This window comes from Kryptolebias marmoratus, linkage group LG14, assembly GCF_001649575.2.
Source record: "Kryptolebias marmoratus isolate JLee-2015 linkage group LG14, ASM164957v2, whole genome shotgun sequence".
NCBI lineage: Eukaryota > Metazoa > Chordata > Actinopteri > Cyprinodontiformes > Rivulidae > Kryptolebias > Kryptolebias marmoratus.
In genome coordinates this window covers 20,133,869-20,147,093 of record NC_051443.1, presented here as the reverse complement: position 1 = coordinate 20,147,093, position 13,225 = coordinate 20,133,869, and the positions used below count along the sequence as shown (strand labels likewise).

General features: G+C 38.5%; 1 protein-coding gene across 1 annotated transcript in view; it reads right to left on the bottom strand.

Moving 5' to 3' along the window:
- LOC108232540 (matrix metalloproteinase-17) overlaps positions 1-13,225 on the bottom strand; it is an 89,444-nt gene that overhangs the window by 34,875 nt on the left and 41,344 nt on the right. The window contains exons 2-3 of the mRNA XM_017410418.2: positions 4,459-4,591; positions 3,483-3,618 (exon numbers count right to left, since the gene is read on the bottom strand). Of these exons, the coding sequence (XP_017265907.1) occupies positions 3,483-3,618; positions 4,459-4,591 (269 nt within the window). The remainder of the gene's footprint in view (positions 1-3,482; positions 3,619-4,458; positions 4,592-13,225) is intronic.

Genomic DNA, 13,225 nt, shown 5'->3' with positions numbered 1-13,225 from the left:
CTCCAGCGCCCATATGTCCTGCTTTATCGCTACTTGAGTTTGCTTTCCTTCTGTCCTACCTTGGATCTATTAGTCTCCTCATCTCATCTCACCTTGGCGGGTTGCATCAGCCCAGGTTAAACAGCTTAAAATGAAGCATAAAGCAGTCGGGATATGAGGCTCCTGCACCACTGCAGTTTTATCATGCTCTATGACTCGCATTATTTTTTATTTCCATTATGAAGTGTCTAAATATGTGCATGAATTACTTTTTTAAAAAAGGGCACACATGTTAATTGAAGTGTGAAGGCATGGGAATTTTATTGGTAACTGCAGCTTACAGGAGATTGGCTCCAGGCTGATGAGCCTCAATATAACAAGCTAATGTAGCATTGCCTTGCTGCAGGGGAAGCACTTATCTGCCTCCTGCAACCGGCCACACCTTTGGTAGGTTATCTTGGCTCTTTTTAGATTTGTCTTTATTAGTCTGGCATTTGGCCCACCCTGAAGCTCAGACTTAAACCTCCATTCCTCTGTAAAAAGCCACTGGAGACAACTCTTTAGCTTTGATGTGTAGTCTCAGTAGTTTCAGCTACTCTTTAACGCAACATATTTGTAAACCATGGTTCAGTTCGGGATATAATAAATGAGAAACTTGACTGTATAGTGTGGAAGAGTAGCTTTTTTAAAATAAGCGTGTTAAGATCCTGATTTAGCTCAACAACTCTAGAAAAAAAGAAAAGGTCTAGCAATGAACATCACCCGCCGCCCTTAATGCCAGAGTTTTCGACTATCAACATCCCATGATGAGGAACGATGGGGTTATAGTCGTTTAGGTCAAACCTTGAAAATAATGTTCATGTTTGCAATCTCATGCAATATTCCTAGATGCCACACTGTGAGTATGTTGTGAATGATTCTCAGCAACCACCACATCCAATTTCAGCTTAGTATCTGCAAAATTGACCAAGCCATATCTATTTTTGTGTTGGCTAACGTTAAGTGTGGTGGCCATTTTGAAATGGGTTGACTCAACCCAGTTGAAGATGTACATCCAATAATTACTTTCCGAAAGTGTCATTAAAATCTGCCCAGAGGGCCATGAGATATTTTGTAACAGACATGTGAACACACACACACACCCACACACACATGCCTTTGTATCAGCTTTTTCTCTCACTATGCTGCATTTTACTGTGCTATGTTTTAAAGTTTTTTTTGTTTTTTTTTTAAGTTACACAAAACTTTACACCATCTTTTACCGTGGTGTCAAACTGTCTTTAACTGTTAATTTCGTGGTCACCACACACAAAAGAAAAAAATCTAATTACTTTGATTTTTTGTTATTTAAAAGCAAAATCCTGTTATCATTCCTGCTGTTGTGACTGAGGAGTAACTTCACCAACATGTACCAACCCCTTCAATATTTAATGAAGTGTCATTATTTCAATCCATTTTGTTACTAACAACAGCTTCTCATATTCAGGACTCTTGTACAAACAACGGTAAACGTCTTACAAAGTAAACTCCCTGTCTTCATAAACACCATCTGAGCATCAGATATTCTGAATGCTGCAGATTTTATCAAAAGTTATGGCTGCCAAAGAAGCTCTGTCTCCTCTACAAAGACTTTCTGTGGGTGTGTTTATATTTCCATGTTCCTCTCTGTGGATGTGCATAAGTACAACTACAATTTTTTTCCCGTCTGATGTTTACATTTGCTTCTGAGTGCCTATATGTTTGTCTCCTGAGCGGATTCCTGATGCAAGGATAGACAGAGATTACACAAACTGGCAGAAACACCACTTCACAGCAGATCATCTACATGTTAAAACACCCCTGATGCCGCTTATGTTAATCAGCTCGTATGCCACCGTTCTGTAGACTTCACCGTGTCTCACTACGAACACTACACAAGCTAATAGTGCATTTATTTTCTATTTAGGAACACATTTGCATACACATCTGACTGCGTCATGAGCCTTATTGCTCAATTACTAGCAAACGCACCAAGGAAGTGAAAGATTCCACTAGGGGGCACAGTAGAGAAATAACTCAACCATCCTAAAACACCCAACATCTTCCACTGAACACAAACAGAACAAATGCAGACTTCTTGCAATTTTATTTCATGTTGACTTCAAACATTTTCCTCATTTCCCCAAAACTTCTAAAATGATATTTTTTAATTTCTTGCTGTATGTTTATGTTAATTGTAACCAGCAGGCCTCGCTCACACAATACTCTCAGCAAAATTAATCACGAAACCAAAAGATTTCCATTGTCACAAAACCTATCTAATCTATCGTCAGTTATGAAGATGGAGTGGAAAAAAAAAAGTAATTGCTAAACTCTCATTAAAACCTGTTTTCTATAATTGCACAGACGGTGTACTGACTGATGCAATCATCTGCAGTTTTCATTTCTTCTTCTTATAAGAGTAAAACAATACTTATATACTGTTTGCTTATTTTATTTGTTTGGAATCTGGAGCCTTTTGAGACGAATTGGATATATTTTACCTATAGTAGATGATTTTGTTTCCTACCTGTACCAAGCATGCTGTTTTTCAGTGTTGCACTGTATTTTTTACCTTCTTGTACCAAATAATCATGTATCCTTGAAGGAGTGCTCCTGATGTTTTTAAAGTGATGGTTCAGATCTTCTGAAATGGGGTTCTGTCAAAAGGTTACGAAGAAATGAATATCTTACCTGCTGTAAATAGCTCGTTGAATGACCTGAGTTTGGAGAAACAGAGTTTAATTCTGGCTAGTTTGGTGAGTTAAAAGCTATCCGAATGGGGCCAAAGCCAAAGTGAATTACTGCTGTCTTAAAACAACTTTAAAGCAGTTTTTTTAATGAACCTTTACACTGCTGTCAGTTACATAAAATTCTGTTGTTAATTGATAGTACAAATAGTGGCATCAACATAGCTTTAGCACTTTCTGAAACACTTATTACAATTTTACTGCTGGAATAGGTGTGTAAAGTGAAACTGATGGTGTGTAAATAGTGTCTCCTCAAATCACCAGAAAGGTTTTAAAATTGGACTTGTCTTAAGGCAGAATCCACTTGGTCCTTCTCAAAATAGCCCAGCAGTTTGGTACATCCAGTGACTACTTTCTGAACGTTTCATTCAAATCTCTCCGCTGGTTCATTCGACGACTGGCGATAAAGATACAGCGTGGTGACTGAAAATATCGCTCCTGAAGCAGCAAGATTATTTACTTGCAGAACTCATGTTTATGTTTGTGAATGCCTGAATGAGGCTACTTGTGCTTTCTAGAGTGAAAATGAGCATGAACACGAGTGAGTGATAGCTTGTTATTTGGTTGCCCTGCATCAGCAAGATGCTTCTCACTGTCAAAACTATGAATAAGTGTTCGAGATAAGAGCTAACTCCAGCCGCAGTCCCAGTAGAATTCACGGCGTGTGCAGATTCTGGATACTGCCTTGTTTCTATTTTTAGGTGTTGTGTTTAGCACGTCTTAATTTCCCCCTACCTCCAGGAGAGATGCCTCTTATTCCATTTGTTCTGCGGGTTCAGGCTCCGTTTCCTGCGCCCTGTCGTCGCATCGGCGTCAGAGACATCTGGCAGAGAGCATCTGGGTGTTTTCATTAGACCGAGCGTGGCTTGGTCTGAAGGACGGCGAAGGTGAGGAGAGATAATTATCATGCAAGTAATAAAATGAAACTGCCAGAACAACAATTCTAATTTTCTTTTCAACAAAAAGAAAATTCGCTAACACGCAAACACACATTTTAAAAGAACCACATCAGAACACAGCAACTCAGGTTCACTTGTATAGTATATTTGCATGCAGGAGGCTTTAAGAAGACAATTACGGCATAAAAATTACATGCTCTGTAAGACACCCACTCACATGTTCAATGATGCTCTCACACATACTGCTGTTTGGGTCAACCGGTACGACTCATTTGCCCGCAAACACACAGCTCTTGTAAACTCCTCACACATGGCGCTGTGCTCTACTTTCCAATATTGCACGTGTGAGATAACGAATGATGCTGTTTGCGGAGGAGGACTGTGGTGCGTACAAGTAAGAGACTGCCAACATGAGCTGCAGGAAATTATGAGCGCGGTGCACGAAAGAGAATAGTAGAACGCACACTAATCAATACACTGTTCTGTTTCACACATACAAGCATCATCAATCACATACAGTAGGCTCATAGAGGTATTGTCATTCCTTTCTCTGTGTGTGACAGAAACTGTGATTTATGTTTCCAAGGTGTCTCGTGGTGGGTAGACAGCTGTGCAATGTAATACCACCCGATAAATAAATGTGAAATAAATATTACCTCTCAGTGTTGTGTCTCTGTGATATTGATTCAGGTCCTTCTAATACCACTCTCTGTGTTTGTCTTGGGAGAATTGCATTATATTTTAATGCTGATATTTTCTTCTCCAGCTCGATACAGTAAAGTCACAGTGCTGCGTCTGTCTGTACCACATACCCAAGACGCCGGTCTCCCTCAGCCCTCCAAACTTCTGCATGGCTTTGATGGCCTTGGTCAGGGCCTCCTTGGTCTGCAGCTGGCCGGTGACCGGGTCGGGAGGAGGGAGGTAGCCGAACTTACTCAGCCAGTCCTGAGAGAGAAACAACAGAAACAGAGCTTTTTTTTTTTTTCACATTTCAAGCACAAAGTACTCCAAAGGTCTGACCTCTGTTCATGTTTACAGTTTGTAGCTTTGTGTCTGTATGTAGCTGTTTACATAATGAATTAAACTGAACCAAATCTTGGCAAAAAAATTAGCTGTCTTTTTCCATGGCAAACATATCTAAAACAGAAAATAATAGTGAAACTGAAGCCCTGTCCAATCAGGAATTGCATTTTGTGAACATGTAAATGCTTCTTATTGTTCTAGCTAACAGAAAAAAAGTGTTTTAGGAGCCCTGAAACTGTATTTAAAAAAAAAAAACACAGATTCCAGAGGTAAATAAAAACAATCTTGGACTGCTACTTTTGCATTTTCATGAAAACAGCCAAAACACAACCTTTTGGTAACAATGAGTCATAGTCACACCTCCTACCTACCTGCAACTCTAAGCGTGACAGACGTAACAACAACAACAACAACGACAGATTACATGTTTACACTTGTGTTGCAGATGCCAGTTGTTTAACTACAGCAACCTTTATAAACTGTACCTTCAATGAGCAGACAAGGCTGATGAACATTACATAGAGCAGAGCAAAATCCCCACTATTACATCAAAAAAGCTAAGGCCAAAAAATTACTTTTATCACTTTTTTGAGCTTCTCCTTCAACAATACCAAAAAGCAACACATTTTAAAAATGTGTGAAATAGGAAAGGTTTAGTAATTCAGTGTGACACAAAGCACAATGTCATTAGTTCACACAAAAAGCAAGGTTTTTCTCTTGTATTCATCATCCTCGTCCTTTTCTTCTCGTCATGTCTAAGGTTCATATCCATTATGTCACTTTCTTTGTGCATGCCCCACATCTTGCTTTCTGTTTCTGGTGTACTTTCGTGGCAACGTTAAAGCGCCGCGTACCGGCCGGGTGTAGTTCAAAGTGTTTTGGGTCATTTTTTACATTTCCTCACAGAAAGTGAGGATGGAAACATTTCTAACAGTCCACCATTTCCTAGGATATTTTTAGAAACAACAAATAACACAATCATTTTGACAAAAAACAGCATTCTGACAAAGCCTGAGTAATTATCAGTTAGGTAGGAGCTTTTCTTGCACTGAAACATTTCAAGGTAAATAAAAGGTACACTTTTAAAAAGGCTTTTGCAGCCTAATCTGTAAATTAAGCCACTGACAGCATATAATTAGTGGATTTACTTTGAGATTACAATGCTAAGAAGGAGCAGGTAGAGGGAGTGAATGATGCACAAAACCTGGAGCTACAATCAGGTCAGTGCTTTTTTATTGGATTAGGCCCTTTGTTTATGTCTCAGTGGGTTTTCATCACAGCTACAATATTTTATTCAGGTGTTTTACCAGGAAAATAATGGTTGACATAAATATCATTGACAGTGCTCTCTTCAGTCAGATCCCCAGTTAGCCACAAACCAGACGGTAATATAACAGGATAAAATGTAATTGTTCCTAATGTTGGCCCATTTAAAGCTGCTTTTTTAACATGCCAAAACAAGTCATAGCCTAAACAGGATTTTTAATAAAGGTAGAAAAAAACAAACTCATTTGTTATGTTGATTAAACTGATTTAGCTTTTTCTTGCAAATCATATTTAAGCAACTCCATGTGGGAACCTATAGCGGGTTTGTACAAAGAAAAAAAAAAGTCGGCTGCAAACTGTTCTTTCATAGGTAGTCGCTGATTATTTGATGAAGTTACTCGTTTATTTTGTCAAAATCAAAACTATTAACCTCCTCAAAGTTACAGCACACAAAGTCTGGCAAAATTGATTTTTTCATTACTTTTTTTTTCTTTTTAATTACCACTTATCAGACCTGAATTCGAAAATCCAAAAGGATGGCAAAGATTTTCTCCTGGAAACAAAAACATGCAGCGTTCCATTAACAAAACAACTGACTTGAGTGTTGTTGCTATTTGCCCTCTTTAACTTCTTAGTCTTATGTGTTTTTGGAGTTGAAGAAACAAAAGACTGTGGCAGAATTTTGTTAAAACTATAACTTCTTGAAAATTCAGAAACAACAGGACTTTATCAAAACAAAAGAAACTTAATACAGAAGCGTGTGTACATCTGTATGTACAATATGATTTAATGGATAAAAATGATTAGATGTCAAACATATAACAACTTTTTGGACTTGCGCTGAACCTCATCAGCACTTTAGCACTATTAGGTTCTGTGGAAGCCCCATATTTAATCAAGATCTCATATATTTTCTTTTTTTATTATATGATTAATATCAGGGAGACAACCCTCCAACATTCACTAATAAAACTAAAACAACTGTCAGTGTGATAAGGATGATGATGACGATGGTGCTTTTAGAATTTGTGTTCATGCCAGGTGGTACAAAAGATGGGAGGTGAAAAAATGAATGATTAAAAGGTAAAAAACAAGAAAAGCTAAACACCCGCACACACACACACACACACACACATAAAAGACAACAAATCCACATTAGAGAAAAGTGGGTGGTCATAAAAAACAACATTTTCTGCAGATTTCAGAACAAACTCTTCATTCAGCTGACATTTAGTTTACTGTAGGTGCGGCCTGGCTCTTTTGGTTTGTAGTTCTGGGACAGGCGTTGCTGATGAGGTTCTGCCTAAGCACTTTAAAAGTTCAAAAGCAATCCACCTCTCAGTGACTGGATGATATGTCAGCATAAAGAATCTTCCAGCTGGGTGTGCACTAAATACTGATATTGATTGCGGTTAAATTTTCATGGGAGTCTCCAAAATCTCACTGGGAAACAGGAGCAGGGGGTCAGGTAAACGAAAACAGCCCTCACTTAGATTCAGCATCGGTTCAACACACCAGACCTAAACCCTAAAAGTAAAAAAAAACAAAAAAAAACCTTTACTTCAAAACCCTGTTACTGCAAAAAAAGAAAGAAGAAAAAGAAAGTCTGCAATGGGTAAAGACGATGAATGTAAGACTTTCTTGACAGGAAACTGAAAGCAGCTCTTGCTTTCCAGTTCATAAATTTATTTACAATTATAGTTTTTGTTTGAGCTCATCTAAAAACACTGGATTGTGTGCAGTACTTTATGCAACAAGGCACGTCACAACGGTTAATGTCACACATAAACCCACATTATTATCTAAATTCAAAGATCAATGAGGCACTGTGAGACACTATTGATGCCAAAGCTGGCTTGGAACATTTGACTGCTGGTAAATTAAATAACACAAGAGGCCATGTTTGATTAAATTTCTTAAGTGAAAGAAGAATAGAAATGTAGCTTAAGGAGACGGAAAACCTATTGCTGTTATCCAGAGTTAGAAACCACGATGTATGTTTTTCTTCTCTCCAGTTCTGTGATTAGCTAAAAGCAGGGCCAAATGGGAATGGCTGAGACTCTAATTTTCATGTATTCTTAAAGAAGAGATTAAAAAATAAACGTGTTTTTTGCTGTGATTAAAATACTAAATACAAGCTCAATGTCGCTGACGTTACATAACCAGAACCTGTTTGGGTCTGAAAGTATGTCAAACAAATAATATCAGCATTTCCAAGATTCTGTTCAGTCACAGACCCACTAGAATCATCTCATCCTTCCAGTTTCTTTCTGTCTTCACCCACAACTTCCACACATGCTTGATGAGCACATTCAAGGAAGTCTTGATTGTTTTGCTTTTTTTTTTTTTTTTTTTTTTTTTACTTTTATTAACAACAGAGTTCCATTCATAAATGGTACATTCGATTTTGTACTCTGAATTCAGAATTTCTAAGTTTCAAGTCAGAAAAATCCGCTAGAATGTCGCCCAAAGTCAAAACACTGACTTGGAAAGTCAGAGATTCCTGACCTCAAAACCAATATGGCTTCCTTACACATGAAGCGTTGTGACAGATGAAGTAATACATTTTTATTTACACTTCTGTCAGCTTATATCTCAGTAATTCAGTCTCACACACAGAAACGTTCAGCCTTTATTAGTTAGCCTGGTCATTGAACACAACAATTAGCAAATCCGACGGGTTTTCTGACCTGCAACTGGAGCACAAATAGGCTGGGTCTGATGTTGTTCCCAGATCTGAGTTTCAACTTCAGGGGTAAATAAAATGTAGCAAAAGATTTATTTATTTTTTCTAACTTAAGAAAGAAGTGGAGCTACTGAAGCTCTGATGGGAGTTTATCCAATGCTTTTTAACATCAAAATTAGCAAATGCAACATTTTTCCTTTGGTGAGATGATTTTCTAATTGCGTTAAAATTGAAAAGACGTGGTTAGAAACTTTAAAGTTCATTTCATTAATTCAAAGTTTTTGTCAGTGGCTTAGTTTATTATTCAAGACAGGCTGGTGCCTAAAAAGGAATTAGCACCAACTGTCTAAAGATAATCTTAAAATGAGGGAAATGTAAAAGTATCTGAAAATGAAATTTCTAGTCAAATATTTTCTTCTCAATATGATATGTTGAGCTGTGTTTTCTGTGTGTGCTAGTGTGAGCTTCGTTCCATATGATCTCTGATATTTTAATGACATGCTTCAGAGGTTATTCAGCGTAGTTTTTTGTTCTAATTTGTGTTGGCGTGGTAGCACAAAGCGATACCACCAATCCCTAAAGAGGCTTCTAAAGGGTAAGAGGAGCGAGTGGAGTTGATTGGAGTGGCTCGCTCTGCCACCTAAAACAAGCTGCTATAAACAGAGCTGTTAAGACTTCAGGAAAAGTGTGTCAGTTTGCAAAAAAAAAAAACCCAACATAACATGTTCTTTCAGAAACACAAAAAATGACAACACAAAACAATGTCTAAATTCCGATGTTATCGTGTCCCGGATGAAAAGGAAACATTCACAAAACACTCTACCAAGCGTGTTGCCATTTAGCGGGCTTTTTATCTGACAATGGCCACAAATAAAAATTATTTTCACTTCTTGTCAGGGTTATGGAGCAGAGCTGAAGAACAACAGAGTCGACCAACTTGTCAAGAGTTTGCTTCTGAGGTTCTTGTTTTTACATTTATTTTGAAGGACGTGCAGGAGGCATGTCGAGGCTTCACTGTTAAAATGAAGCTGTGCAGCAGATGAGAATGTCAAGATTTCTGTGCATAAACAGTTCCATGCATAAATACAGCATTTGGATCATTGTAGGCTTCTGGCTCTTCATTAATGCATGCAAATTGGTTTTAGTTCCTTGAAGAAAGCAAAACCCTTCTCATAGAAAGATTGCACTGTAAGTGCATGTGTTACTTTTGCTCTCCTCCTACTTTTTTACCCCTTTACTCAGAACCAAAACAAAAAGAAAAATGTGACGTAATGCTGACTCAGCATGTGCTTTTAGCGTGCCTCCAGCTTTAGTATAAATTTGCAAAATGACAGCAATCTTAATGATGAGTCTTGTGCTGCAGCTCCCTTTCAATCAGCTTGTGAATTGGCTATCTCCCTGACTGACTTTAAGAATTAAGAACAAAACCCTTCCAATCTGCTTTTTGCACATAGCAATGAAACCCCCCCCCCAAAAAAAGTTCACAACAGCAGGCTAAAAACATAAATGACCGATGAACAAGCGTGCCGACCAAATGGATTTTTTAAGGACTTTGGAAACTAGATTTATTTTAATGCTCAGACACAGTACAATGCATTAATTAATTGTGCATTAGAGTTTAGCTTCAAACCCCATTGGCAGTCAGTCTTATCCACAAGAATCCTTCAGAATCACCATTGTATTCAACATTGTAACAGCTCACAAATATCCAGTGTCTACTTTGAGAGTAATAAAAAACTGTGACCTTCTTTTGACAAGGAAGTGAGAGTACGACTGTAAAAGTTGTGGATACAGAACATAAAGACTAAAACTGAAGGTTAGAACAAAGATTTTTAAGAACTGACCAACATGTGTTTGGCCTTCAGGCTGTTTATTAGAAACTGGTACCAGGCTGTGGTGTGTATTTGTGTACGTGGAGCAAGGTCATGACTTTTACTCTGACAAGAATTCCAAACTCTGTCATCAATCTGGCTGTCAGGGAAGCTGTCAAAACCGAACTTCATATAGCACTCCCCATGGCTCAGAGACACAAAGACGAAAAATTAAGGCACGAACAGATGGGTAAAATACTCACAAAAAGGTAAGTTAGAGAAGAAAGATGACAAAGGGAAACAAAAGAAGGTCTCTTGAGTCTTAACATCAGTTTACGCTGAAGGGAGCTTTCTGTTGCTCAGCCTTGTAATCATCAAACAGACCACTGACTGTGATTTCACACAACACGAGAGTGAGCAGCAGCATGGAGATGGAAGTCATGCATGAGCTGCGTCAATGGCACTGGTGAGCACATACAAAGGGTGTCCCATGTTCTTATTGACATAACTTGATATCCGCCTTCTAAAAACAGATGTACGGTCTTTTCAGAACAAGGCAGAATGGCAGGTCAGTCGCTGCACCTCCTGGGGTGTCTTATAATGCCAACTGAGAAGGTGTTCCAAGCCATGTCTGCTGCCAGACTGGTTTTATAAGTTCCTGCAACCATTTTGTTTTATGTTTTCCATTGTTAAACAGGTTTCCTGCTTAGTAACATAAATTCAAGCTCAACACAACAACTTTTCTCTGTAAAACATTTTTAACTGCCACTTTTTGAGCCAACAAATGCTAGTCATTGGCACTCAAAGCCAGGCCTAAAGTTTTACTTCCAGGTTTACATAAAACTATCAGCTTAATGTGTTTTAAATTTTAACAATCAACGATTGAGAAGAAATGCAAGAAAACAACAGAATAATGAACAAACATGACTATATCCGCCTCCCCACTAGGAGTACAATAAATTCTTCCTTGGCTTTGCAAAGCGTTCACTCTCACCTTCTTCCCTCACCTTGTGCCGCTCTACCTCTGTATCCCCCTCCTGCACTTACTCAGCCTTGCCACAGCACATCTTGACATGAGGTCAGCCAGCAAAGACATGATTTGAATCAGTTTCCTATTAAACAGAGGCACAGGGGAAGGAAAACAAACAGCGTGGATAGACTGATGAGAACACAACAGCAAGAGCTTGAGAGACAGCCGGACCTTCTTACTGCTGCCGGGTCAAGCCAGAGAAATACAAATATCCCATACATAAACAGAGACGGAGTTTAAATCATCTGCTGTGGCAGAGATGCGATGTGCCATTATGCTAAGACAGTTAACAAAAAAACCCACATATATTATTGAATAAAGAATGCAAATTAGTTAGATTTTATAAAGTACCAGATTAAAATCCTGACTGTAATATTGTACATTAACGCTAAGGTTAGGTTTTTGTACTTAATCCAGACTCACATTTGCATGAGAAGAAACTATTATTTGGATATTTAAGTGCCAGATCAACACAGCAGCAATTCAAATGGATTAATTAAAGAAATGAGTGTAAAACATAAGCACCACACAGATTATTTTGACGCAGCACAGTGCTCACTGTCACACTAAGACTTACTGCTCGCACTCACTGCTCTTCATAAGGCAGGTTTAAGAATATTGCAGGATATAGAACACTATACTTTACACTGATTTGCACCAAAGAGCTGGTATAGATGTATTGTAAGCTGCAAAAACGCAGCTTGGAAGCTACCTGAGCATGCGACGTAGCTCTACAGCATACAAAAGCAAAACTCAAGCAGGTAACATTATGGCTATTCAGCATATAATTGCACGAATATTGTGCTCTGAATAAAAGTGTTGTCAAAGAATGGCTGGCTGCATTTTTTGAGGTATGACTGCCGCTATAGTTTGAGTATTACATAAAGGTTAGACACATAAAGCAGAATAAATATTTAGGAAGAAGACAACATAAATAGAAAATGGAAAAAAACTGGAAAAGTGCCCAGGGTACATCCATGACAAACATTGCTCTTTTCCACTGCCACTTATCTAACCCTAAACAAGTAAGAACTTCTGTCATGGCACAAATAGTAAGGGGGACAGGAAGACCCAGAACTAAGCGTTTCACCTTACAACTGCCTTGTAGAATTGGGATTACAGCTCCTCTCCCCCGTGTGCTGAGGCCTTCTCAACCCTTTTCTTGTAGGGGAGGCTTTTGTCTGCTCCTGCTATAAACTTCTATCTCAGCTTGGGTGCAAAAAAACATGCGAGGAATCCCGCCATTTGTCACGGCAGAAATAGTGGTGAGACATGTAGACCCAGCTTGTTGATTTTTATCAATTTATTAGCAAAGAAATGTCAAGCAGAAAATCCCACAGATGAAAAACTTCCAAGTGGCAGAATCTGTCTAACCCAAGATTGTCAGGGTGCCTTTTTGAACAAAGTTCATCAGTAAGACAACAAAGCCATCAGTCTCGTGATAATTGGAAAGCTGCATCACTTCGAGAGCACTATGACCTGGCGTCAAACTGTGAACAGACATATACGATACGTGACAATTCTCTTGCCTCCTAATGAAGACATCTCAGTCAACCTATCAGTAAATCTTATTTTTCCGTGACAGTTTCCAAATTTCCGGGACCAGAACATCACCATTTTACCAGCTGACAAAGGAAGATGTACAGTAATCCTTAACACTTCTGAGTACCAGGAAAAAATATCAACATTACTGAGTGACAGCACCACCTATGAGACCTTAAAGAGGGACCCAACCAGCTCTTACAAAAAGAAGGTCACGGATT